This window comes from Juglans microcarpa x Juglans regia, chromosome 2D, assembly GCF_004785595.1.
Source record: "Juglans microcarpa x Juglans regia isolate MS1-56 chromosome 2D, Jm3101_v1.0, whole genome shotgun sequence".
Taxonomy (NCBI): domain Eukaryota; kingdom Viridiplantae; phylum Streptophyta; class Magnoliopsida; order Fagales; family Juglandaceae; genus Juglans; species Juglans microcarpa x Juglans regia.
Window position 1 is genome coordinate 4,080,015 of NC_054596.1, and position 23,826 is coordinate 4,103,840.

Here is a 23,826-nt window from a genome sequence, read left to right on the forward strand (position 1 = left end):
AACCTGCACGTTCGAATCCTCGTTCCGAGCCCAAAAACCAATATGCAAAAACAAAAATAAAAAACAAAAACAAGAAGAGATAGACCGTGCGCCAGTTGAATCTACGAAGCTGTTGGGATAATAACATCAGGAGCACAGATCCAACACCCAATCCAAATGTCGCAATGATCGATATGCCATCTCCAACCATTTCAGTGGGCCATAGGCATTTAAAAGTCAATCCCACGTATCCAATGATTTTGGCACATTCAGACCCAGACCCAGTTAATTCCGTGTAAGCTCAAGTGAGAATATTAATTTTTGGAATTAAAAACTCCACATAATTAAAACTAAATCAAAGAAAAAAAAAACACACACAAGCAACGCTTTACTAAACCATATATATAAAATTAATCCACCTGTTACAGACAGTAATTTCTCATTCCTGTGGTATCCGCAGAATACATTATCTCAAGTTCATTTTCATTACAAATCCCTCGAACACATAGTAATCAGTCCATCAACAGTCGACCTTGACAGTTAAAACAAGATGCTAACTGAATGCAGTTTTGCGGCGCTACACCCATCAGGATAAAAACCAAACTTCACCTTCTACTTGAACATGGGAGGTCGCATTTCTCTTCTTGGGTAACCTTAAAGAACAAAATGCCGAGCAAAGTTTCCGACCATACCGTTGGGCTGTGGATTTTGGTTGCCGAGAGCCAGGTCAGCATTCCAAAGTGTTACACGACCATCTCACGTTCCAGGCATCTGTCAGGTGCAATTGGCACATAGTTCCCTTCAAACAATTGGGATAAAGAAATGTGCCAAATGAGTGGGCAGAATTTACAGAGCATGAAGGAAAAGAGACATCCTACAAACACCGTGTCATTCAATAATAATGAGAGGAACGAATATGACACCACAACAATCAAATTATCAGGGCTCGACAACATGAGGAAAGTTGCCCGAACATGTGTTTCAATGCTCCATTAAAGCCGTTTCAGTTTCTGACAGAGGAGCTGCGACAAGAAGGAACAAACTGTCAGACAGTGGTACAGAATGGGGATGCTGTATATGCCATTCATGCATTTTATGTAAAAGGGCAAATATATCCATGCCATGCCAGCTTCTTTTGTATTTGTCAGCCTCTATCTTGCTAAGTTGCACAAGATAGAGGCTGACAAATAATGGGTCCAAACTCCCAACCAAGATCAACTGGTAAATATTAAATAATCTGACCATATAAATTGTCACAAAATGCAATAAAAAGATATTATATAATATAATATCTCAGGTCAGCACAAGTTCATATTAACCAAAAATATTAGGTTTTTGGTTCTGACAGTATTGCATTACAATACCAGTAAATGGCATGCTAAAAGTAAAGCATACAATAACAAGAATGTAATCGTCAAATAAAAAATAACAAGCATGTAAACCAAAACAAATGCCTACAACTTGTATAGTTTGTGGCCAAAACAGCATACCAAGCAAGTCTTCGTAAGAATCTGCTAATAGCGATGTGTCCATTAGCAAAGGAGGTGAGAAGACCTGCTCCTGAGATTCCTCAAAGTCATAAAACGATCTTTGTGCATCTGAAGTTGCACAATTTGAGTCGCTGACTGAGAGAAACCCATTTACACTGTCATATTCATTGAGTGAATCCAAATCATTTAACATGTCTGGAAACTCATCATACTTGCTCCTGACATCAGGAGCTTGATTCTCAAGCAAGGAATTGTCTGCTTGAGATACAAACAACCTTTTACTCCTAAAAGAAGACACTTTGTTTTCTGCACCCAGATGAGAGAACCCAGTTGTTGAAAGAGGTACAAAGAAGTGCTCAGAGCTTTCATCAGAATGATTGTTTCGTAATGATTCTGAATTACAAGATTTCATCAACAGAGCAGCTTCTCTTACAGATCTCTTCAAGTTCTGAACGTAAGTATTATCACTACCTGCAAAAACATCCACATTTAGAATGACTAAGTCTGTTTCTAATAGGTAAAATGGAATGGGTTAAAAGCCAATAAGCTTGTATTTGCAGATGGGCATGAAGTGAGGAGCAGGGCAGATGCAGAAACCTTGAGGCATATTTTCAACTTGTTTACTTGTAAGAGTCTGGTCCTGAGATTTCCTTTCAGGATGGTTTTCTATTGGGTTTGTTTGAGGAGCTGATGTGTTTCGTTTTTGCATATTTCCACCTTTTCCAGAAGAGTTTGGTGTCAAGCTAAACAACTGTGGGAGCTTTAAAGCAGGAGGACTGGCTGAGACCTTGTCAAGCAGAATGGTAGACATTTTTGTAGTCACCTCAGCAACATCATCAGTGCTACTTTCCTGAAATTTTCCAGAAGACCCAAAAGAAAGTTCTGTAGGAAATTGCTCAAGGTTGGGCAATCAAAGTATATACAAAGCTTTCTATGTCACACACTGAAGACTTACCAATGTCCTTCCACTGCTTTGAGCCTGAAGAGGTGAGATTGATTGGCTACAATGTCTGGTCATGGAAGGCAGAGCAGAGGATATATTCTGGACTTTCTCTGTACACTCTGATATTGACTGCTGTATGGCCGGAGCAACTTCCTTAAGTTGGTTAATGAGTACCTGCACATGAGGAATATTTGAATAGGAAGTCTAGAACTTTTTATTTTTATTTTTTTGGATAGGTAATCAAGACATTTTATTCATAAGAAAAGGAGGCATAACCCAAGTACACAGGACGTATACTTATATCCCTCCCTCCCACAGTTGTCTTTCTTTCATCAAAACTGTCCCATTCTGCTACTTGACTATCAAAAAAGGAAAGCATTATAAAAATTTACTATTTAAGTTATGCATTACACCCAACATTTTTTTTGATAAGTTATAAGTTATTTTATTGATATGAAGGTAGGCATAACCCAGGTACACTGAAAGTATACATGAGAATACACCTATTTAAGAATTACAACCAACATTGGCACCCATAAATAAGAAAACGAAAAAGCATTACAATTTGAATATCAATGATAGAAGAGCAGTTCCAGATTATTTATTAGAAAAAAGGTGAGGTGTCATGGCACAGACTACTTCTTCCCGAGAAGTAGGCTCCTAAAGTAGAGCTTCTCTACATGTAAACCAATATATATATATATATATGTGTGTGTGTGTGTGTGTGTGTGTGCGCGCGTGTGTGTTATCAGTCACCAAAGGCTCTAAACGAGAATTTCAAATGACAAAATGACACGCTGCATAATATGCGCCTCTTCATATCTTCACCTCAGGTCCTCAACTAAGGAGTTCCACTAATCATTGTGAAACTGCAATTTAAATGGGAGGCCATGATGGTGGGTTGTTGTGCTAGTCTCCACGGGGTTTAGGTTTCATGGATGAGTCCTAAGGGCTCCTGCCTTGGAGTGGTTCCCCCATCATCAAAAAAACAAAAAAATATTGTTCCTTAAGTAGAAAATCAGGCCAAAGGTAGAATAACAAATCATAATGACATTAAATATGCATAGAGAAAGAATAGCATGGAGAATAGGCACGCGCATTACCTGAAAGCTAGCCAAGTGTTGCTGATGCTCAGCAAGAGTTGCAGCTAATGACTCAGCGTGGCCACTCGTGCCCCCAACCTGTGAGGATCGTAAAATTTCTGGGCCTTCTCCATTACTAGCTTTTGCCTACAGAATAAATGTTAAAAATGACAATACTTCACTTAGAGGTAAATCAATGCCTTAGTTCACAACTTAGATAGTAAGACAACTGAATTTTATTTATTTATTTATTTATAAGTAAGAATAATTTTTTTGATCAACATAATTAGGCAAGCCCAAGTACACAAGAAGTATACAAGAGATGAACCTAATTACAAGCTAAGCGCTGTGAAAAACAGCATAAAAGTCATTAAAACTAGTCCCATTCAATACAATAGCCGAAGCCCAAAGTAACAATGTAAGACAACTGAATTATCAATATGGAGTCTCCTAATTCGACTTTTTAAAAAGGTTTTTAGATGACAGAAGGATATAATATGCACATGCCAAACTACTAAGAATAGTGCATCAAAGAATGGAATATTCCAAGTTTAGATAAGATCCGTTTGCAGTCCCCTTCCAACTTCAACAGAAACACAATCAAGGCAAACAGCGTCACTCACCAATCACCATTAATGAAGCTTTTAAAAGTAAAGCTTTAAGAACTAACAAATAGGATGATGTGGTCCAAACATGTAGATTAAAAATAAACAAAACCAAGAAAACCAAATATCGCACCAATGTTTTGGACAAAAAAGGGGGAAAACCAGCAAGAAACATAAAATCTCATGGACCGTAAGGTTGTTAATTTGAATTTATTTTCAGGACTTGAAATTTGATTTCTAAATCACCCATGGCAACCAATAATCTCAAACATGCCATTGCAATGATTTTTTTAATGAATAAAGGAGCTAGATGCTGCAATCACTGAGCAGAAGACAAGGCTCCATATTGAAACAAGTTCATTAGTTAGTAAAGGATCTTATGTTGTTGTAAACAGCTTGCATTAAGCAAAGAGCATACCAGATGAAGTGACTGCTTATGAATACGCTGTAAAGCATGTGTCCAACGCCTGATGATTTCAGCTACATCAACGGTGGGCTGAACTCTTCCACTCCTATCATCTACTCGAGAAAGTGTTCCATCATTTACTTGTGAATTGGATGAATCTACATTCTTCTTCAGCTTTTCCCTATTTGAATTGACATGTGTTCCATCACTCTGCTCTTTGTCATCCATCCATGTTGAATGAAGGTCACCAGGCTCAACAGACAAGACATCTGAATAAGAAACCTGAGAACTCTGATCCATAGCTGCAAGCAAAGACGATCCAGAGATGCGGTACCTGAAAAAGAAATTTATGCATGAGTAAGTAAGTTGGAAAAAAAAAGGGGATCTAGGAAACTTAGAATGATGTGGGAAGCTAAATTACCTATGCTCACGGTGAGCTATCAAGTCCTCAATAGGACCTGAAGCAAGAACTTCATGTTGACCTGTGCATGAATGCGATCAGCTCTAAGGTGATCAGAATAGAATTGCGAGAAAGAAGGAAATAAGAATAAAATAAAATAAAAAACAAGAAAATTTCCAAGCTCTTCTCATTCATTCAGAATCCAAGAAAAACATGTCAACCAACATGGAAAGGCAGTTCACTCATCCTTCAGTTACTCCCCAGTATTTATTTGTGCCAAAAAACTCAGTGACATAATCAAACTCCGGAAATCCCCAAATAAATATGATCACAAATCATGGCCATATCCAATCAACAACAACAGTAGCCACAGGCAGAGATCAAAAACAAAATAACTACTGAAACATTACGATTTATGACCAAGGACAACTTCTTAAACTAGGATATGTGGCCCATCTCAAACATCAACGGGCACAAAATACTGCCTTGCATATCTGACAAATTCATTATTGTAGTTAGCACTTAATTGGGTGAAGAAACTTATATGAGACCAAAGATTCAAAGAAAAGAACAGAAACCACAATTTCTATTTGCAGTATAAGAGTCTCCCTAGCAGGAAAGAGCTCTAACCACTGTGCTCAATCTAGAAAGAAAGGAGCAAAACTCATGGAAGGAACAATTCTGAACATTAAAGCATTAATCCTTCCAAACATAGTATAAATTTCTAGATGATATGGAACGATATGGATTAACTTAGAGAAAGCAAGGACACAATGAAATAATGAGAACATCAACAAAAATAAGAAAAGAAATACAATCCTCCTGTACTTACTTTTTCGAGCTAATATAGACTCCCACAAGCGAGTAGCCTTTGCAACTAAATGGGAATTCTGGCTTGAACTAGATACAAGGTCATCCCAAAGTTCCCCTTCCAACTTCACTTTATTCCTCAAGTCATGCAGTTTTTCCAGCTCTTGCTGCAAAAATGCCTAAGTCCAAGTTTTCCAAGAAAAAACATTAAGGAAACAAACCTAAAGCCACATTAAAAAAGAAGATAGATTTCAATTTATTAAACAAAAGCCCATTCCGAGAATGCGAATGAGTTTGCCTCTTACCTCTTCAGCACAAAGGCCACGAAACTCTGCAGTCATTTCATGAGCCAAATTTGACCACATGGCCTGTCGCTGTACTGCTGTTTCTGCATTCTTAAGAAATCTCCTCCGTTCAAGTGCTATCCTTGCCTGTTTAAGACATGAGGCTTAGACCACTACTATTGAATGTCAAGTGGATTTGAAAACTGTTGCTAACAAGGAAATCAAATAAAAATATAAACAAAAAAAAAGGAAGCAAGACATCCAACATATAAAATAAAACACTTTTCTAGAACATAAACGCAGCCATTATTACCAGTGCATTATAACATTAAATAGTATAAGGAGACTGAGTAGTCGATACAGATCATGTAACCATTGATGCACAGCACAAAGAACTGAAACTACATTATTCTGTGTCTATTCTTTCACATCAAAAGAAGATGATTAAAAAATGCCTACCAATCATCTAATCCATTCCTTTCTTTCCTTGCTTAGCTTACGGGCTTGAAGAGATTATTGCCTGTACCATTAGCCTATGATTGTTGGCATATTAGACTACTAGCTAGCTTAGCGGGACTAGCTTGAATGGATTTCCTGCCTTTCATAGCTTACAAATAGATACTAGTAGGAACTACAAACAGCTATCAAGACCGGATCAAGTAGATGTTCTATGCTTTCAGATCAAGTTATCCATCGGTAGCCCAACAACGCGGTTAAAAAAATTTAAAAAAAAATCTAAAAAACAAATGAGGTGAAACTAGAGCTCTGAATGTCTATCATCTTTATCATGTTAAATGTCATTTTGAATTAGCCTACAGGAGCACAGCCATACTTATGAACTTCAGCAATTCACAGATTACTACTCCAGGCACCTTCTATCACTGACTTCAAATAGTTCATGTTTTAATGCAAGAATATAAAATATATATATATATATAAAAGCTGTACTACCTTTGTAACAGGAAGTAGCGTAGCCGCATGAGAAAAGGCTACATCTGTCAATGATGCAGGCAGTGGATTAGAAGCTATGTCAGCTGCAAAAGTTCTCCTATGAACCTCTCGCAAAGCATGCAAAGAAAGTTGCCACAAGAGTTCAACGAACCTGAAATTAACATGTGAAGATCATGATGGTTATATCCACAACTACCTTACTAAAACACATAAAAACAGAAGCAATCGAGTTATTTAGGATGGCAAAGAAACTCATCATTATTGCTCCAAATGTTAAATGATTATCTGGCATAATTCCCATATGTTGACTCGGCTGTTATTTATCACTCCAATACCAAAATAGTAGCCTCTTCCTAATTGCTAGGATAATCTAGTAAGCATAAAAGAAACTCATAATTCATAAAGTTTCCATGCCGGACCAAAACCAAAACTTCCACTTAAGGAGCCTAACACAACCATTTGGTTTAGCTGAGATCAGCAAAACAGCAAACATAATTTAAACATCAAACTCTTATTTCTGCTTTTGTTTTCCTCAGTTTTATCACCAACCAAACGCACTTCTACTAAACCCGAACATAACTTCAAAGAAAAAAAATGCAAACACAGAAACCATAACAAAAAGCATCCCAACCAACCTCGGCCCACAACACGTAGCGAGCGAGGAAACCCTCGAATTGCTCCTCGGAAGCGCACCTTGCGATTCGAGCTCACTAATAATCCCTTGCACAACCTGAGGCAAACAATATCACAGCAACACATAAAAACTTCAAATTCGAGGGAAAAAACTGGAAAAAAATAGTTTAAAAAAAAAACAGTAACACAATCGAGTTTTCTTTACCTTTCGGAAATCCCTCGATTGTGCCGAGTCGAAGATTGGCCAGACCTTGTCGAAATCCTGGAAAAATCCCCGAAACAATCAGAGAAAAAAAAAAAGACAAACAGAAGCAGATCGAAGTACAAAAAACATATACGCATATGCGTAAAGCGAATGTAGGTAGAGTAGCGAGGGCAGAAAAGTACTTTGGTGGATTGAATTGGGCCACGGAGGGAGGAGAGGATGAAGTAGAGGAGCTGTTCGCCTAATTTAGGGTTTGAGTGGCGGAAGAGTCCGACCCGAGGAGTACCATTGGAGCCTCCGACTCCGATAACAGCCGGATCCAGCCCTAACAACAAGCAGTTAGTGTACATTGCGCTCTCAAGCTCTATCTCTCTCTCTTTCTCTCTGTCCATCGTCATCACCTTCACCAGTCACCACCACCACCACCACCACCACCACCACCAACCTCTCTCTCTCTCTCTCTCTCTCTCTCTCTCAAGGTTTCTTCTCCGTATTCTGGTTGTTTAAATTTCCTTTTGATTGGTTCTTTGTTGGGACGAAGGTCCTTGGGGAAGCTAGTAATTGCAAAGTTGAACCGCAATTTGAACAGAAAGGGGTGATTTTAGAATAATCCAAAATGCTAGGTAAAGATGCATTTTTATTTTTTATTTTTTATTTTTTATTTTTTAAAACCGTCCCCTGCTCGCTTTGATTGCCTTTTGTTTATGGCGTAGATGGGCCTCGTTGGGGGGGGGGGGGGGGGGGGGGGGGGGGGGGGGGGGGGGGGGGGGGGGGGGGGGTCGTGGGTGGGGGGAAAAATTAAAAATTAAAAGAAAAAGGAATCGGTCTCGTCACGTTTAATCGCCGACTTATGGTATTTGAAATAGCGGAGGGTGCGGGTGGGGCCACTGCTAACGTGCCCCGGTGGAACTGTAGCCGGCAGGCCTGGTCGAAAAGCCACGGTCACCTTTGATTTTGCATTATTTGAAACAAAACAAATATTCAACTTTCACTCTAAAAATCTTTTAAATTTAAAATAAAATATTAATGATTTGTCTAAATCTTTTCGGAAAAAACACAAAAATCATTTTTTTCTAAATCTCCGAAAATAAATTTCCCCCAAAAATTTTATCCAATTTTTTTCTCCTTTAAGGAGATTTGAATCCAGATATCACCTTTGAAATATTAAGATGGGTACTACTTTTGGTTAAAAAAATATGCTTGAATTAGGATTTTGCTATGGGCCTGGAAATGCTTATTGAACTGATGGTCTACCGATGGTTTGATCAATGATTTTTTATTTATTTATTTTTTACACAGTAATTAAGAAGCCGAATATTATGTATTTTTTATTAAAAAAAAGTATTTAAAAATGTAAATAAAATACTTGAAAGAGAAAAAAAAAAAAAGCTTTGAATATATACTGTATCGGTTCACCATTGGTTGGACCATCAGTACCAATAGAACTATCTTTTTGCTATATATAAATAGGTGGGTTCTCACATCACTTATAGTGTGATCTATTATAATTTTCAAAAAGTCAAAAATATCAATTATTTTCGAGTATAGCTGATATGAAAAGCTTCCACATTAACTCTATGTCGGGTGTATTAAAAATAAGATCTATAAATAGATTTTCTTATTAATATACATGATGGTTGCAAAGCCAGATTTTGAAATGTATTTGTTACTTAGCTTGGATGCCAATTATCTCTTGAATATATACATTCATTCAAAAGGCAACAATATGAGTAAATTAAAATGCTATGTGGGCGAGGATTGGACAGTGGTAGTGCCACGTGTGGCTGTTGATTGTCGAAGTGGTTGTCACTGATTTTGTCTCCATTTGATTGCTGCTTCATCCACCATAAAAATGCACAAAGCTGGTGCGAGCCAACTCTAAATACCCTCTCTTTATTTATTTATTTATTTATTTATTTTTCTCAGATTCCTCTTTTTTGGTTGTGCCTGGGTTGAACGTCTTTTCATTGTGTGTGTGCAATGCTTTTCCACGGGCCCTTTCTTCCATTGTAAAAGACCAACTTATTAACAATGATTAGTTGTTTTAACTGTATTAAAAAGTTCGATTTAAATTTGATGATCTTTAATCTTAATGTCGAGCCCAGGTTTTATTTCAGAGTGCCAGGCCCAATAACATAGCAACAGTATATAGCGGCCCATATTTGGTGAGCTTTGTGCGCGTGAGGCTGGACACTGGACAGCAAATGCCGGCCCATTGTTGGGGACCTTGTGCACGTGCACTTACCACGTGTAAGCGCTTACTTGAAAAAAGAGGTAAGGAATTCCAGTCTGAGAGGGATTGAGGCATAAACAAGATTTGCTATCTTTTGTTCTCTAATGTTTCTTGATGCTCCTGTTCCACTACCTTTGAAGAGAAGAAGACTCGCGAACGTTGATCCCATGGAGGTTGAAGCGGCCAAGGTCTTTTTCTTTCAAAACTCTAACTTCCTGATATATTTAATTCACGAACGTTGTTTCTACGTACTGGTTCAAGTGTTTGTTTTTTATGGTGGGTCCATCTGGTTTTTGTCTAAAGATAGTCTGGTTTGCTCTAATTGTTGAACAATGGAAGATTTTAGCCGTGGATTTCGTGTGCTGATCATTCAATTGTGGGTTTTATTTTATGCTTTAAATTTTGGGTAAGTTTGATTCAATTTATATTTCCTCATGTCCGGTTCTTGAATATACAGTTGATATCAAACTTGATTTTGGAAAAACATAATTGAGTGGCAAAAGATAGGATTTCATGATGGAAGACAATGAATAATAATTAGATTGATTGAAGATGTTGTGAATTATAGTTGACGAACAATGAGCATTGTAATGTGTATCTATGAAAAGCTCGCACCTTGGTAACATACCAAGTTTACAATTTACAATATCAGAACTGTCCTGAGCTCCAAGTTTAATCAAGCCTCATTAACTTGCATCTATGTTCTCCAATTAATATGCATGGTCTTATGTGTTTAGTGACAAATAAATTAACATTATTCATGTTGTCCTCTCGAACTGTTGAAGAAAGAAGTTGATTTCTCACCTTAAAGAAGCTAAATAGTTATTGGGGGTGTTCTAGAAGAGAATTTGAATATTTTGTCAGCTTGATATGAAAGGTTATGGACTTATCTCGGGATGGATGAGGTGTTGGGTCGTGTCCCACAGGAGTGAGTGAGTTAGTTACCAATCCAAAAAAGAGGCTATAGACTTATCTCCCAATTAAGCGCCCTTTTTTAGTTACCAACCACTTTCTCTGTCAATGATGGTAATACCATTATGAAATTGATAGATGAATGTTTAAAAGATTGCATTTCAATCATGAGTAGTGCTACATATACATACAATTTTACGTACAAGAATCATTTTGTCAGTTTTCTTTTGAATTCAAATTTCACAATTTTCAGCATATCAATAATTGACACATGGAGAAATAAATTTTTCATACGTTGTTCTTAAGTACAATTAGCATTTTTCTTCAATCATTGTTAATCTCAACCAAGACTATGTCATTTCAGTGTCACATGGTTTCTGACATACTCTACATGTGTGACGTTATGTTGATGTATACATATATATATTTTCAACGATGTCAGGCGAAGTTTGCAGCTATTAAAGAAAAATTTGGGCGAGAAATCCGTGTGTTCGAAACATCAGCAGCTTCTCCATCATCACATGAAGTGTCCAATAGTGGTATGCAGCAACATTTCAACTTTTGTGCCTTCTACCTTAGGCCACAATATCCACTCAGTCTCAAAAGTTCCCTACCTGTCCTGTTAAGCTTTGGAACACCTACAATTTTTTCTTTTCGCATCCCTTATAATGGTCTGTTTTATTTTGATCAGTACTTATTTTTTATGTTGTACAGCAGAGGAGACAGATGACTTCTATGAGTTTACTGCTGAGGATTATTATCGAATTTCAGCTTCTAAAAAGGAAGGTAAATGTTGAGGATGCCCCTATTTTAAAAGATGAGATGGCTCTTTTATTGAATCATTTTAAAAACTTGCTGAAGGTCTTGAAAAGAAAATGTGATGGTAAGTCGTAAATTCTACTTTATGGTATGGCTTAGTGGCTTGTCAAAAAAAAAAGTATAAATTGTTTGGTTGATACTTGACTTTGCATTATGAGTTTTGGTACTTATATCTCATGGCATGTCGGGAATATAAGCAAGGAATGGGAAGTCTCTTCTGCTCTCATATTTCTTGGAAGTCTTGTTTACATATACATATGCTCATACTGTTTATGTTTCCTGAGAAAATGTTGGACAATTTGAGAAGTTCAATAGAATCCCACTGCAAAACACATACCCCTGTACACTTATCGGTACAAGAATGCAGGTGCGTGTGTGTATGATGTTGAATGCTTCTTCTAAGGTGTTAATGGAATAGTGTACAGATAAATTCTTGAAGACACGGAAAATTCGAGAAGCAGAAGAAGTGGCTCGCAGGTCAAAAATAACAAAGGTGTTTCATGAACCTTTCTTGTTAAGACTTTTTTTCTTTTTAATTTGATAGGTATGCATGGTATGATGTAAATGTAAACTTATTGATGAATTTATCTGCTCACGCATGCAGGCTGTCATTAGGGTTCGCTTTCCTGATCATCACACATTAGAGGTCACATTTCATGCATCAGAAACAATTCAGAGCTTGATCGATCTTCTCAAGAAAGTGGTTACTCGACCAGAACTGCCATTCTATATATGTATACCTATCAAATTTAAAATATTCCTTACCTGCATTAGATTGGATATTTTTTGTAAAAATTATCTGAAAAGCTGATTTCAATAAGGATTTCTAAAGGTAAAACATCAAAATGCAAAACTTGGTTATGTTGCAGATACTGCTCCTCCTAAGAAGCAGATAACAGACATGTCACAAGATTTTTACAATGCTGGCTTTGTTCCCGGAGCAATTGTGTATTTTTCTTATGATCTACGAGAAGGTTAGTAATGATTTTGGGTGCCACAATTCAATTGAAGTATTTTGTTGGCTTATTCGTCATGACTAATTATAATTTCTTCTTGGCCATGTAATACTATTTCACACTATTTATGGCTTATCCAAAAAAAATATTTTCTTGTTTTTGTTTAATGATTTCTTGTGAATTCCGCAAATTGGGTGCTCAGTGATCGAGAACTACTCAAAAGGAAGTGAAGTTCTTTTAAGTTGAACTCTACCGGTCCGATACCAAAACTTTGATTTGCATCATTCACAAAGAATGCGACCCTCATCCTCCCTCTTTTATTCAGTTGTTAGACTTTGGTTTATGTAATAACGAAAACTAATTCTATATTTTTCTTATGCCATCATCAGATGATGATTCTACAGAAGCAAACTCAGCTCCCTTCCTTCAGGAAGAGATCATGTCTTTGAAAGATTTGGACTTTAGTACTGAGCAGAGCCAGCAGGCAGAGGCTGTTCAGTCTGCACCAGAACCTGTACCAGTAACACCCACCCCTGTCGTTCAAGAACAAAAACCTGCAGGGAAAAAACCTGTTAAGCCCAAGTGGCTGAAAATGTGATTACGCCGACTCTGGAGGTCAGCTGGTCAGGTCCTTGTTCCTGTTTGAACCTTTTCTTCCAATTTTCAATTGATCTGCGCTCATCTCATCTCATTATGCTAACTACGGGCATCGGTTTTGTTATTGCAGGCAACCTCAAACAAGTAACCCCGACAGTCGTGACATATTGATATCTCCCTTATGTTTCATGAAGGTTTGTGTTGTGCCAAAGTTGAAATGCCTCCGTCCGTTGGAAAGAACATGGCTGGATATTTTCTTTTTCATCTCACCTTTTAAATGGGTTTCTGTTTCTTTTCAATGCTGGCAATGGCTCCCTTTGCCGTCATACTATGACGTGACTTGACCTGATATGTTATCAATATAAATCAGGATAGTTTTAAACAACCTTTTTAAAAAAAAAAAAAAATTCTGACTGTGATTCATTTCTCTTTAAATATGTAACTCTTAAGGATGTTGAGATGATAACCGGTGGTGACAAGTTCAGGCTCTCCAATTCTTGGACTGATTGGGCCTATTGGGTTTACACAGGCACATTGTGCCATGAGGCGATAAAACGACAGAATTCGGGTTTAACGTTTGGACTCTTCTTTTTTCTTTTTGTGGCCCATTTTAACTAATATCAAATTTAGTTGTTATTCTAATCATAATTCACCAAAGAGCGGTACTACTCTTACCTGCAGGTATTTTTCTTTTTTGTTTTTTATTTCAAACGTTTTTTAAATATGTTTAAATATTTTTAAAAAATAAAAGAAAATTATAAATATACTAGTAGTCACTTCTATTAAGGAAAAAAAAAATTAAATGCATAAGCAAACAAGAAGAGGCACAGTATTACTATTCATTCACGAAATCACCGGTGTGTATTGTGTAATGTCGGTAAGGAAAAAATCCCAATCCGTTCAGCTTACACGTGACGAACTGACAACACGTGCTTTACAGAAGGGATATGGATATGATCCTGTGGATGTTTCATTGGCTGAATATTTTATAATATGGTGTGGAGCTCTTGACAGCTGCAACCCATCACTATTGGTTTAAGTAGTTCTTATTTTAATGTTACATTTCTAACGTTACACATATAAAAATGTGAAATTATGTTTTATGAAAAATTTTATTCAGCAGTCCTATATTATATATTTATTTTTATTTTTATTTTTTATTTTATTTTATTTTATTTTATTTTTTTAACATGTATGTAGTGTAAGACCGTTGAAGAAAAGAACACGTCATTCTATAATTCTATCACATTATAAAATTTGATTCCGTGCCATTATTTGAAAATAAAGGTAAACGTTTATCTTCTAATAGACATCATTAGTGCGTTCCAGCTATAACTAAACACGGCCATGTTTGGCAAATACGAGCTTTTTAAATTTTATCGTAATTTCATTATTAAATATCATTCGAACATAAAAATATTTTAATTTTAAATTTTAAATTTTAAATTTTTTCATCTAATCATTAATTAATAATTACTCAAATATAAAAATCAATACTTTAAAACAAAAATTATAGCAACAAATTTTATATTGAGATTTTTCTTATTTACAAATTTCAATATAATATTTATTTTAAAAATGTATTTTATTTAATTTTCCATCACTCTTTTCTTAAAATTTAATAAAATATATTCATTTAAATTATTTTATTATTATTTTTAAAATTTTGTGATGATTCCATCCAAACATGACCTATAATTAAAGTTGAAAAACGCATCACTCCGTTCGTGACATCCATTCAATCTAGAACATGATAATATATTTTTATGGTAAAGTTTGTTCTTTTTCCTTTCCGTCTGTAGCCATTATTGGACAGTGGCTAGAAAGGTTGACCCCAGATTGGTGACGTTGCTTGTGGTGATTGGTGGAGCGAATGGTACAAAGTTTGGGTCTCTATCAAACGATTCAAACTGGTACACCCGACACTTATGTCGGTCGATCTCGTTTGTTTTGAAAAGAATTGTTGGTTTTCACAATTGATGTTATTTTATTTTATTTAATTATTATAATTTTTTTAAATTTTAATATAAAAATAATATTAAAAAATATATTTTAATAATATTTTATTTAATTTATAACTTTTTATCTCAATTTATTTAATTTTATATACAAAAATAAACAAGATTGTTAATCTACGTGATCAGTTTTTGATTGAGATGTAAGTTAATATTATTTTTATTTTATAATTTAAAAAAGTTTAATTATTTATTTTATTTTATATAAAAATTTGAAAAATGAGATAAGTTAAAAAATTTTATGAAAATAAACAAGACATAAGTTATAGTTTTGATAATAAGATGAGATGAGATAATTTTAGATAAAAATTGAAAATTTAATAAAATATTAATTTTTAATATTATTATTATTTTAAAATTTAAAAAAATTAAATTATTTATTATATTTTGTATAAAAATTTTAAAAAAATTATAATGATGTATAGTTTAACAAATGTATGCTACTCATCAATACGACATATATTTTAAATATTTTATTTGATTTTTATTAAAATAAAAGTAATGATAAGGTTTTTATCTCTATTATTTTTTTTATTTGATTTTTTCAAATTTTTTTTGTTTACTTAATGATTAGAAAAGGGGTAGTTTTTTTTTTTTTTTTTTTTTACAATTGCTTATATGAAGCTTATCTATATCTAGGACTTCTCTAATAAAACCGACACATTACAGATAGTCTCAGAAAATCCAACGAACTTGATCCGTCATATGTGGTGGAGAAATAGGAGAGCCTAGGCAGACAGAGCTTGGCGGCTGATAACAGAGGCACGGAGAGAGAGAGAGAGAGAGAGAGAGAGTTTGTCAACTGTTATAAACCATAAATATAAGAAAGAGAAGCTCAGAGCCCACCATCCACTCCTACCTCAAATTTTCCACTCCAAACTTTGCATCAAAAGGTATTTGTGCTTCAATATCTGTTAGCTCCGCTGTCTCGTTTCTACAACCCTTCACCTGATTCTTTTTCGCATTCATTTCATGTTGTTACGGAATTTCCAGTTCTGTTCAGAGCTTTCAAATCGGTCTTTTCCATGATTTTGATTTCCGTGTTTCGATCTTCCTGTTTACGCGTTTTTGTGGATGTTGAGATCCATGTATAGAGTGAAACAGTCTTAGTTTGTACTCTTCCATCTATTTGGTTCTCGAGAAACTCAGAAGAAATATATTATGATACATTGAATTTGAGAACTACGCTATATGCTCTATTCCAACGATCGGTTTTGTAATTTCGAAGCATACGGCTGTTGTTTTCTAATTCTACATCTTCTTAGCGACCAAACGAGACACAAGCGTTCTAAATCGGTGAAATCCTTTTTCTTTATTTTTTGGCTAATCTGATCAATTCCATGCACTGAAAATTGATTGCCCCGTTGGCTCATTCTATTCCATGCTCTGGAAAGTACAGTGAAATCCTTGTATCTCCTTCCGCCAGTGTCCACTTTCAGTACTATGCTTACAGCTTATACTTTTCTTTATATAGACTGCATCATGAGAAATTGTAACGTAGCTGGCTTTTTCTTGTCCAGGTTTTAGAAGATGGAATCAGGATCATGGCACGTTGAGAGAAGAGATACTTCAAGAGACGAGCCGTTCAGAGATGTCGACAATGTCCCGAAACTGGGTGTCTCTCCATTGTTGTGCTCGGTGCTTCTGGCGATCTCGCCAAGAAGAAGACCTTCCCGGCACTCTACAACCTCTTTCGGCAGGTTTTGTTAGACTCTTGTTTAACAGTCTTTGTATTATTTTCGTGAATTATATCTATCGGTATAACAATTGTTCTCTCTCGTTTGTTCAGTATGTTTTAAGACGATGGTTTCAGCTTTGATATTAGCATTCTATCTATTTTGATGGAAGTTATTCATAAAAGACAAATGAGAATATGATCTTCTGTCTCTTAAGACTAGAGAAGAAGTAGAGTTACCGGTTATTATTAGGACCTGTGAACTTTTTTACTCACTTTGAAAGGCACATGATTGTTCCCAGGGATTCCTACCCCCGATGAAGTTCACATTTTTGGCTATGCAAGGTCTAAGATTTCGGATGACGAGCTAAGAAATCGCATACGTGGGTGAGATGCCTTCTGCTGTCAGTTTCTATTTTATAATAACAATGTTTGGTGCGAGGTCCCTTGCTTGGGACTTATTTCTTATAAATTACATATTAATAAACCTTATTTGCAAGGTTGATATTTGGTAGAGGATGCCTACCAAAATTACCTCAATTTCTTTTTGAATATTTGTTTCTTTGATTCATATCTTATGCCTGCTCACTTCCTTTTAACTATTTTTTTCCCAAAAAAACTGTTTTTGTTATTTTTCACTCACTTAAACTATATCTTCAAATGTTTATCAGAATAGCACATGGCATGGATTGATTTAGATGTGATAAAACTGCAGGTATCTTAGTAATGAAAAAAGTGCTTCATCAGAGAACTTGGAGAATTTAAGAAAGTTTCTGCAACTGGTGAGCACAACCATTATCCTGCATTATTTTGGAATCATTTCTGTAGTGTGACTAATGTCCCATAAGTACATTGTATTTTTAATTTATTTTGTAGGTTAAATATGTAAGTGGTTCTTATGATTCTGAGGAAGGCTTTCGGCTGTTGGATAAGGAAATCTCAAAGCAGGAATTATCAAAAAATACTGTGGAGGGATCGTCTCGGAGACTTTTTTATCTGGCACTTCCTCCATCAGTTTATCCATCTGTCTGCAGGATGATCAGGCATTTTTGCACGAATAAATGTAAGTTTCTCTAACTCATATTTTAATTTGCAACTGGAATTATTATAAAATCTGGCGACTAATTTTTGGTCATTCGTGTTTGGACGGGTGGTTTCATTCATCATTGTTGAAAGATCTTGCACGGAGGTCGTTTCTTTGAAACAATACACAACTACATAACTTGGATTCATATGTACATTCCTATACTTTATTTGACATGCTTCTAGAGAGTTGCTGAAAGATGAAGAATTCAGAAGATAGGATAGGATGCTCAGCTGGGTAGCCATTAGTCAAAGCAGAAAGATCACTATCTGATAGCATAATTACACAGCACTCATAGAAGTTGCCATTCTGTTGTTAAGGGTGATTCTTGGAACTTTTTTTGCTGAGTTGTTGGAGTTACAAAGATTTTATTAGTGGTATTGTTTTTCCTAACATTGCTCTGATGGTAAGGGAGAAGTCTAAAAGATACCTGAATTCTGTTTACATACCTGGACACCAGCAAAAGAAAACTAGGCCTTCTATTCCCAGTTAGTGTCTCAATTAATTCTTTGTTGTAATCTTGCTGAACCTGCATGCCATTTACAAAACTGCAAAATGTTGTTCTCTTAGCTAAAGTTGATTTAACTAAACTAGTTGGTCGAATTGAGCATCTTGGAATCCTGTATGAGATTTAGATTTATAGAGTATCTGATACAGACCTTTCTGAATGAGTTCATCTAATTATTCCAGCCGATCTTGGTGGATGGACAAGGATTGTTGTTGAGAAGCCTTTTGGCAAAGATTTGGAATCTGCAGAGCAACTCAGTGCCCAGATTGGAGAGTTATTTGAAGAACCACAAATTTACCGTATAGACCACTATTTGGGAAAGGAATTGGTGCAGAATATGGTAATAAATGTAGATAGGCCTTAGTTATTTATTTTCTTTCAAGACTCTGATTATTTTTCTTCTTATCTTAAATATGCAGTTGGTTCTTCGATTTGCAAATCGCTTCTTCTTGCCCCTTTGGAATCGTGACAACATTGACAATATACAAGTGAGAATCCTTCTTTTGCTGATCATATTTTAAAGTTACTTATCTAAGCAAAAAATTCTTCCCCATTGTTTACATGATTTTTTTTCCACTTATAAAAAAAGAGTTACTAATAAAAAAATGTTTGAAATTTACTCACCTAAGGTGAGGCTGCAAGAGTACATTACTAGTCATAAAGTCCAGGCAATATCTTGTTCTCCTCCAATCAGTGGTTACCTCAATATATAAAGTTGCAACTTTCATTTGTCACCTAATGTAACGTTCGTATTTCCAATTTCAATATGTATCTTATTCGTATCTTTCTCTGGCAGATTGTGTTCAGGGAGGATTTTGGGACTGAAGGTCGTGGTGGATATTTTGATGAATATGGGTATGCACAATAAATGCTTGTGCCTCAGTTTGTTCTTTGTGCAGGAGCTTAAATGAACAATCATTTCCTTGTCCTCTTTAAAATTTTATTTTTAATATTCAAAATTGATTACTTCTATATCAAATTCCAAAAAAACATGTATTCGAATATTTTTCAATCACTACTTACATGCTAGTGAAAAAAGAAAAAATATATTGGTGGTCCTAAAATTTTAGTTCTAAGGCCATATTTGTTTAATGGAAAATATATCACATGATCGATGAAAAACTAATCTTTTAAGGCAGAAAATGCCTTGATCTTCCAAGGAGGCACTTCTCATTTTCCGAACCCAATATGGAAATACTATTTATGAATAAAATTTAAATACATTCAGAGCCAATTATAGAGGATATCAGGAATGAAGTTAATAGAAATAAATTGGGTTTTTGAGATGAGTTTTCTTGGGTTTTGTCAAAGAGGCGGGGGGCTTGTAGAAATATGGTTAACTTGAGAAAGTTAGTGGGGCTTGTAAAAATAGTGGGGCTCATTCAAAATGTGTTTAGGAAGAAAATTTCTGTGAGATGTGTCTTTTGTTAGTTTTTGTGTTTTTCTTTTATCATGGAACCAGGGCAAATGATTTCAAGTTTTTTTTTGAAAGATTACTTATAAAAAAATATTTTTTTTGAAAGATGAAAAATTGTTTTGGTGTTTAAATTATGTTTGATTTAAGATGACTTTAATTTTTTGCTTGCCTTGTTTTATATGTTAAATATATTAAGGAGAATAACTAATAATTTATTGTGTTGACAGGATTATTCGTGATATCATTCAAAATCATCTGTTGCAGGTAAGACCTTGGCATTAAGAGAAAGTAGATTCGTATCCTTATAGATGCCATCTCAGCATGATTGATTATTTCTTAATTATTGTTTTATGCTGTACCCTAAATTTTAGTATTTCTTAGTTTTCTTAGTTATTTGTGTTACTTCTTCTTGTGATAACATACTTGCATGAATTTGGAGGATCTTGTGTGTGTTGTAGCAACATCTTCAACTGTAATGTTCTTTCTTCAGATTTTAATGTTAATATATATATATATATTCTTTCCTCTGAGTTTGTTATCCCAGCCTATCAGCAGAAAGATGAAATGTGTCTAAATTTTTGCATATTGATATTGCTCATTGTTCATCTACCAAGTGCAGGTTCTTTGCCTAGTTGCCATGGAAAAGCCAGTTTCTCTCAAACCTGAGCATATTCGGGATGAGAAAGTGAAAGTACGTATCTTACACCGCAAAGGGGGGAGTTTATTTCGGTTATTATCTTTTGGATGTTTATGCTCTGAAGCTTCTCTTGCAGACCAAGAAACAAAGATGTGTTGATTCCCACCCTCCACATCCTTCTGCCTCTGTCTCCCTAAAACTGCTTTATGATAATAGGCTTCTAAATGAACATAGAAAATAAAACTATCTCTGTAGATCTAAAGGAACCTAAGAGTTTTGAAAGCCTTTTTTCCCTTAAAAAAAATATTCATGTTTTCCAATTGACATAAAACTCTTCCCCATATAATTTATCTTCTCAGTTATGCGAGTTCCAGACATATCTTCTTACATTGTTTGCTGATTATTGCTTGAATCTCAGGTTCTTCAATCAGTTCTTCCAATTAAGGATGAAGATGTTGTTCTTGGACAATATGAAGGCTATAGGGATGATCCAACAGTTCCTGATAACTCAAATACTCCAACTTTTGCAACTGTAATTCTGAGAATAAACAATGAAAGATGGGAGGGTACTATCTACTTCACAATTTTTTTTTATCTTCTTTTGAAACTCTTTTATTGTGGAGTGAAACATAATATCTGAACCCACATTTGGGTATCAATTAGAGCATAATTTTGTTCAACCTCTTATCATAGTCAAAGCGAATTTTATTATTCAGGTGTACCATTTATACTCAAGGCTGGGAAAGCATTGGATTCGAGAAAGGCAGACATACGTGTTCAGTTTAAGGATGTGCCTGGTGATATATTCAAATGTATGGCACATTACCTTGAGAATTCTGTGTGACTTATCTTCAAGATTTTGCCTGGTTCCTTATACATCTTACAATTTTCTATGTTTAACTATTTATCAAAAAACTCTCACCGATAGATGACATATCTTTTACTTGATTATACTCGTACATGAATGAAAAGCACAGAAGGATTTTGCTAAGGTGGTCTTGCACTTAAAATTTTGGGTGTTAAAAGTGAGAAAAATTATGATTATTGCCCAAGTGAACACTTCTGTGAGGATTATTGCGTTGGTTAATGTGCAGAATGGCACATTTTCTGTTTCTGCCATGATTAAGTCTTCTAGTCTTCTTGCTTGCAATATAACTCCATATGGTCTTACTGCCACTTACCTCCTTGGTTGGCTTTCCATTCAGCGTCTGTGTACTGTTGTCACTCTTATCTCTGCATCTGTATTATGCTTGATGGTCTTATCGAATATTTGGTCACCTAAAAGTTATTATCTATTTATTGAACATTGTCTTCTTATTCAGGTAAAAAACAGGGGAGAAATGAGTTTGTAATACGCCTTCAGCCTTCAGAAGCCATGTACATGAAGCTTACGGTATGTTTCTGATTCTAATATCATTTTGAGAATTGTTGGTCCCGCAATGTTTGAGCTGTACCTGTCTATGTTTTCACGTGCTTCTTGTTGAGACCTGGTGGAGCATCAGGAAAAGTAGAAAACAGTGTGCATGTGCTTGCCTATTGAATTATTTTCGTTGCGTATTTTTTCCAGGGTTTTTCTAGTAGCAATCATACGTAGATCATACTTTTGTAGAATTTTCCCTGAAGTTACTTAACTTTATAGAAAATTCTGGTAATATAACATTAAGCTTGTTTTTACTTGAATCTTCTCATAAGCATTGCTGATGGCGTCTAATTAAGCAACTTTACTTTTGTCTGAAAACCCCTTTCTCACAATGTCTCCCATGCAGGTCAAGAAGCCTGGACTGGAGATGCTGACTATCCAAAGTGAATTAGACTTGTCGTATAGGCAACGTTATCAAGGGGTCACAATCCCAGAGGCTTATGAACGTCTAATTCTTGACACGTATGATCCTTGCCTTCCTTCCATATTGCTGGTATCTGATAATTCTGAGAATTAATATCATGGTGTTCCATTGATTTCTTACTCATTGAGAAGAAGAATTTTGTTTTACAGAGTAAGAGGTGATCAGCAGCATTTTGTTCGCAGAGATGAGTTGAGGGTATGAACATTGTACATTAAATACAATATGTGTCAGCTCAAAATTTGACGGTTGTGTGAACCATCAGGCGGCATGGGAGATCTTCACACCTCTTCTGCACAGAATTGATGGTGGAGAAATGAAGCCGGCTCCATACAAACCGGGGAGCCGAGGTCCTGCAGCAGCAGATGAACTGCTAGAAAAAGCTGGTTATGTTCAAACACATGGCTATATATGGATCCCTCCCACCTTGTAGAGTGCTGTATACCTGCAAAAATGGACTCTGGTGTATCCATCCTGTTGCCTGCCGATATCAAGTTTGCATGAAAAATGGCTCTTTTACATTAATAAGCTTAATGAAAGCAATACATAAGCAAGTAGTATGACTCGAGCTTAATAAGCTCTCTGATCGGAACAAGTAGTATGACTCGAGCTTTACATAAGCAATATGAGACAAATCTATGCCCTTTCTGTAATAAATTGCTAAAGCTGCTTTTGACTTTGTAATATGAGTTTTCTTTGTACGCATTTAAGGAATAAGGAGTTGGATGTGTCACCAGAGCTTCCACACCCTATGAATGTATTTAGCATTATTCTATTAGTTGATGAACCACATTTTAAGTAATGAGTAATAATTTGTATAAGTTTCAAATATATAAACATTATTAAGATGTTTTGTAAAAAAATAAAGTAGACTTTACCGTGAAAAAGTATAAATAAATCACTTTATTATGATATGATTCAGTTTTTGACTAAAAGCTTATATATTGGTTTCGTTTGGTTCCTTAATTCATTTCAACTCATCATTATAATTTTTTCAAATTCTAATACAAAATATAATAAACAATTTAACTTTTTCAAATCTCAAAATAATAATAATATTAAAAAAATAATATTTTAATAATATTTTATCATCTCAACTCAACTCACTTCAATATTTAAACACATATTAAAAATCATATTATTGAGTAATTGTCTGACTAAGTGACACATTTTTATATGAATAATGGTACTCCCATTGAGAGTGGGTCCTTGTCAGAGCTCTAGCATTGATTTTTCTATATGCACATATGTAAAATCACTCTTGCAATTAGCACCATTGCAATTTTTATCATTTACCATCTATTAGAAGTTTTTTTCTAAAATTCTATCAGTTGGTGGAGAGAG

General features: G+C 35.2%; 3 protein-coding genes across 6 annotated transcripts; 2 read left to right on the forward strand and 1 right to left on the reverse strand.

The window, feature by feature from the left end:
- Positions 1-366: 366 nt before the first annotated feature.
- Positions 367-8,387, reverse strand: LOC121251163 (AUGMIN subunit 6-like). The gene is made up of 13 exons (XM_041150516.1): positions 7,971-8,387; positions 7,789-7,845; positions 7,586-7,680; positions 6,951-7,101; positions 6,021-6,146; positions 5,738-5,894; positions 4,927-4,987; positions 4,518-4,839; positions 3,516-3,641; positions 2,425-2,586; positions 2,067-2,319; positions 1,470-1,940; positions 367-1,001 (listed from the first exon to the last, which is right to left on the reverse strand). The coding sequence occupies exons 1-13, from the start codon at positions 8,184-8,186 to the stop codon at positions 961-963; spliced, it is 2,238 nt and encodes a 745-aa protein (XP_041006450.1). The 5' UTR covers positions 8,187-8,387; the 3' UTR covers positions 367-960.
- A 1,664-nt stretch (positions 8,388-10,051) lies between these two features.
- LOC121251170 (plant UBX domain-containing protein 1) lies at positions 10,052-13,687 on the forward strand. Of its 4 annotated transcripts, none has more exons than XM_041150526.1 (8): positions 10,052-10,209; positions 11,376-11,472; positions 11,648-11,719; positions 12,178-12,245; positions 12,357-12,486; positions 12,622-12,726; positions 13,098-13,323; positions 13,436-13,687. In XM_041150526.1, exons 1-7 carry the CDS (start codon positions 10,126-10,128, stop codon positions 13,304-13,306), a joined length of 765 nt encoding a protein of 254 aa, XP_041006460.1. In that variant the 5' UTR covers positions 10,052-10,125; the 3' UTR covers positions 13,307-13,323; positions 13,436-13,687. The 4 variants fall into 4 exon arrangements, with proteins under 4 accessions (XP_041006460.1, XP_041006461.1, XP_041006463.1 ...); XM_041150527.1 differs by having other exon boundaries at positions 11,651-11,719; XM_041150529.1 differs by lacking the exon at positions 10,052-10,209 and adding an exon at positions 10,268-10,427 and having other exon boundaries at positions 11,651-11,719; positions 12,171-12,245.
- A 3,153-nt stretch (positions 13,688-16,840) lies between these two features.
- On the forward strand, positions 16,841-23,187 carry LOC121251166 (glucose-6-phosphate 1-dehydrogenase, cytoplasmic isoform-like). The gene is given in 17 exon segments (XM_041150522.1): positions 16,841-16,923; positions 16,926-17,020; positions 17,298-17,304; positions 17,307-17,382; positions 17,711-17,777; positions 17,872-18,058; positions 18,770-18,927; positions 19,007-19,075; positions 19,384-19,442; positions 20,232-20,268; positions 20,624-20,695; positions 21,060-21,207; positions 21,358-21,453; positions 21,964-22,034; positions 22,408-22,523; positions 22,635-22,680; positions 22,748-23,187. Coding segments are annotated over 17 exon segments (1,545 nt in total). The 5' UTR covers positions 16,841-16,850; the 3' UTR covers positions 22,916-23,187.
- Positions 23,188-23,826: the final 639 nt, after the last annotated feature.

Excerpts from the sequence above, each read along its gene's own strand:
- LOC121251163 (XM_041150516.1), bottom strand. The coding sequence starts at position 8,186 with ATGACGATGGACAGAGAGAAAGAGAGAGAGATAGAGCTTGAGAGCGCA. Across the intron at positions 4,988-5,737 it reads GTCTATATTAGCTCGAAAAA|GTCAACATGAAGTTCTTGCT; the intron begins GTAAGTACAGGA and ends ATTCATGCACAG. Across the intron at positions 1,002-1,469 it reads TTCTTACGAAGACTTGCTTG|CTCCTCTGTCAGAAACTGAA; the intron begins GTATGCTGTTTT and ends TTCTTGTCGCAG.
- LOC121251170 (XM_041150526.1), top strand. The coding sequence starts at position 10,126 with ATGTTTCTTGATGCTCCTGTTCCACTACCTTTGAAGAGAAGAAGACTC. Across the intron at positions 12,246-12,356 it reads GCAGGTCAAAAATAACAAAG|GCTGTCATTAGGGTTCGCTT; the intron begins GTGTTTCATGAA and ends TCACGCATGCAG. Across the intron at positions 12,487-12,621 it reads AGAACTGCCATTCTATATAT|ATACTGCTCCTCCTAAGAAG; the intron begins GTATACCTATCA and ends GTTATGTTGCAG.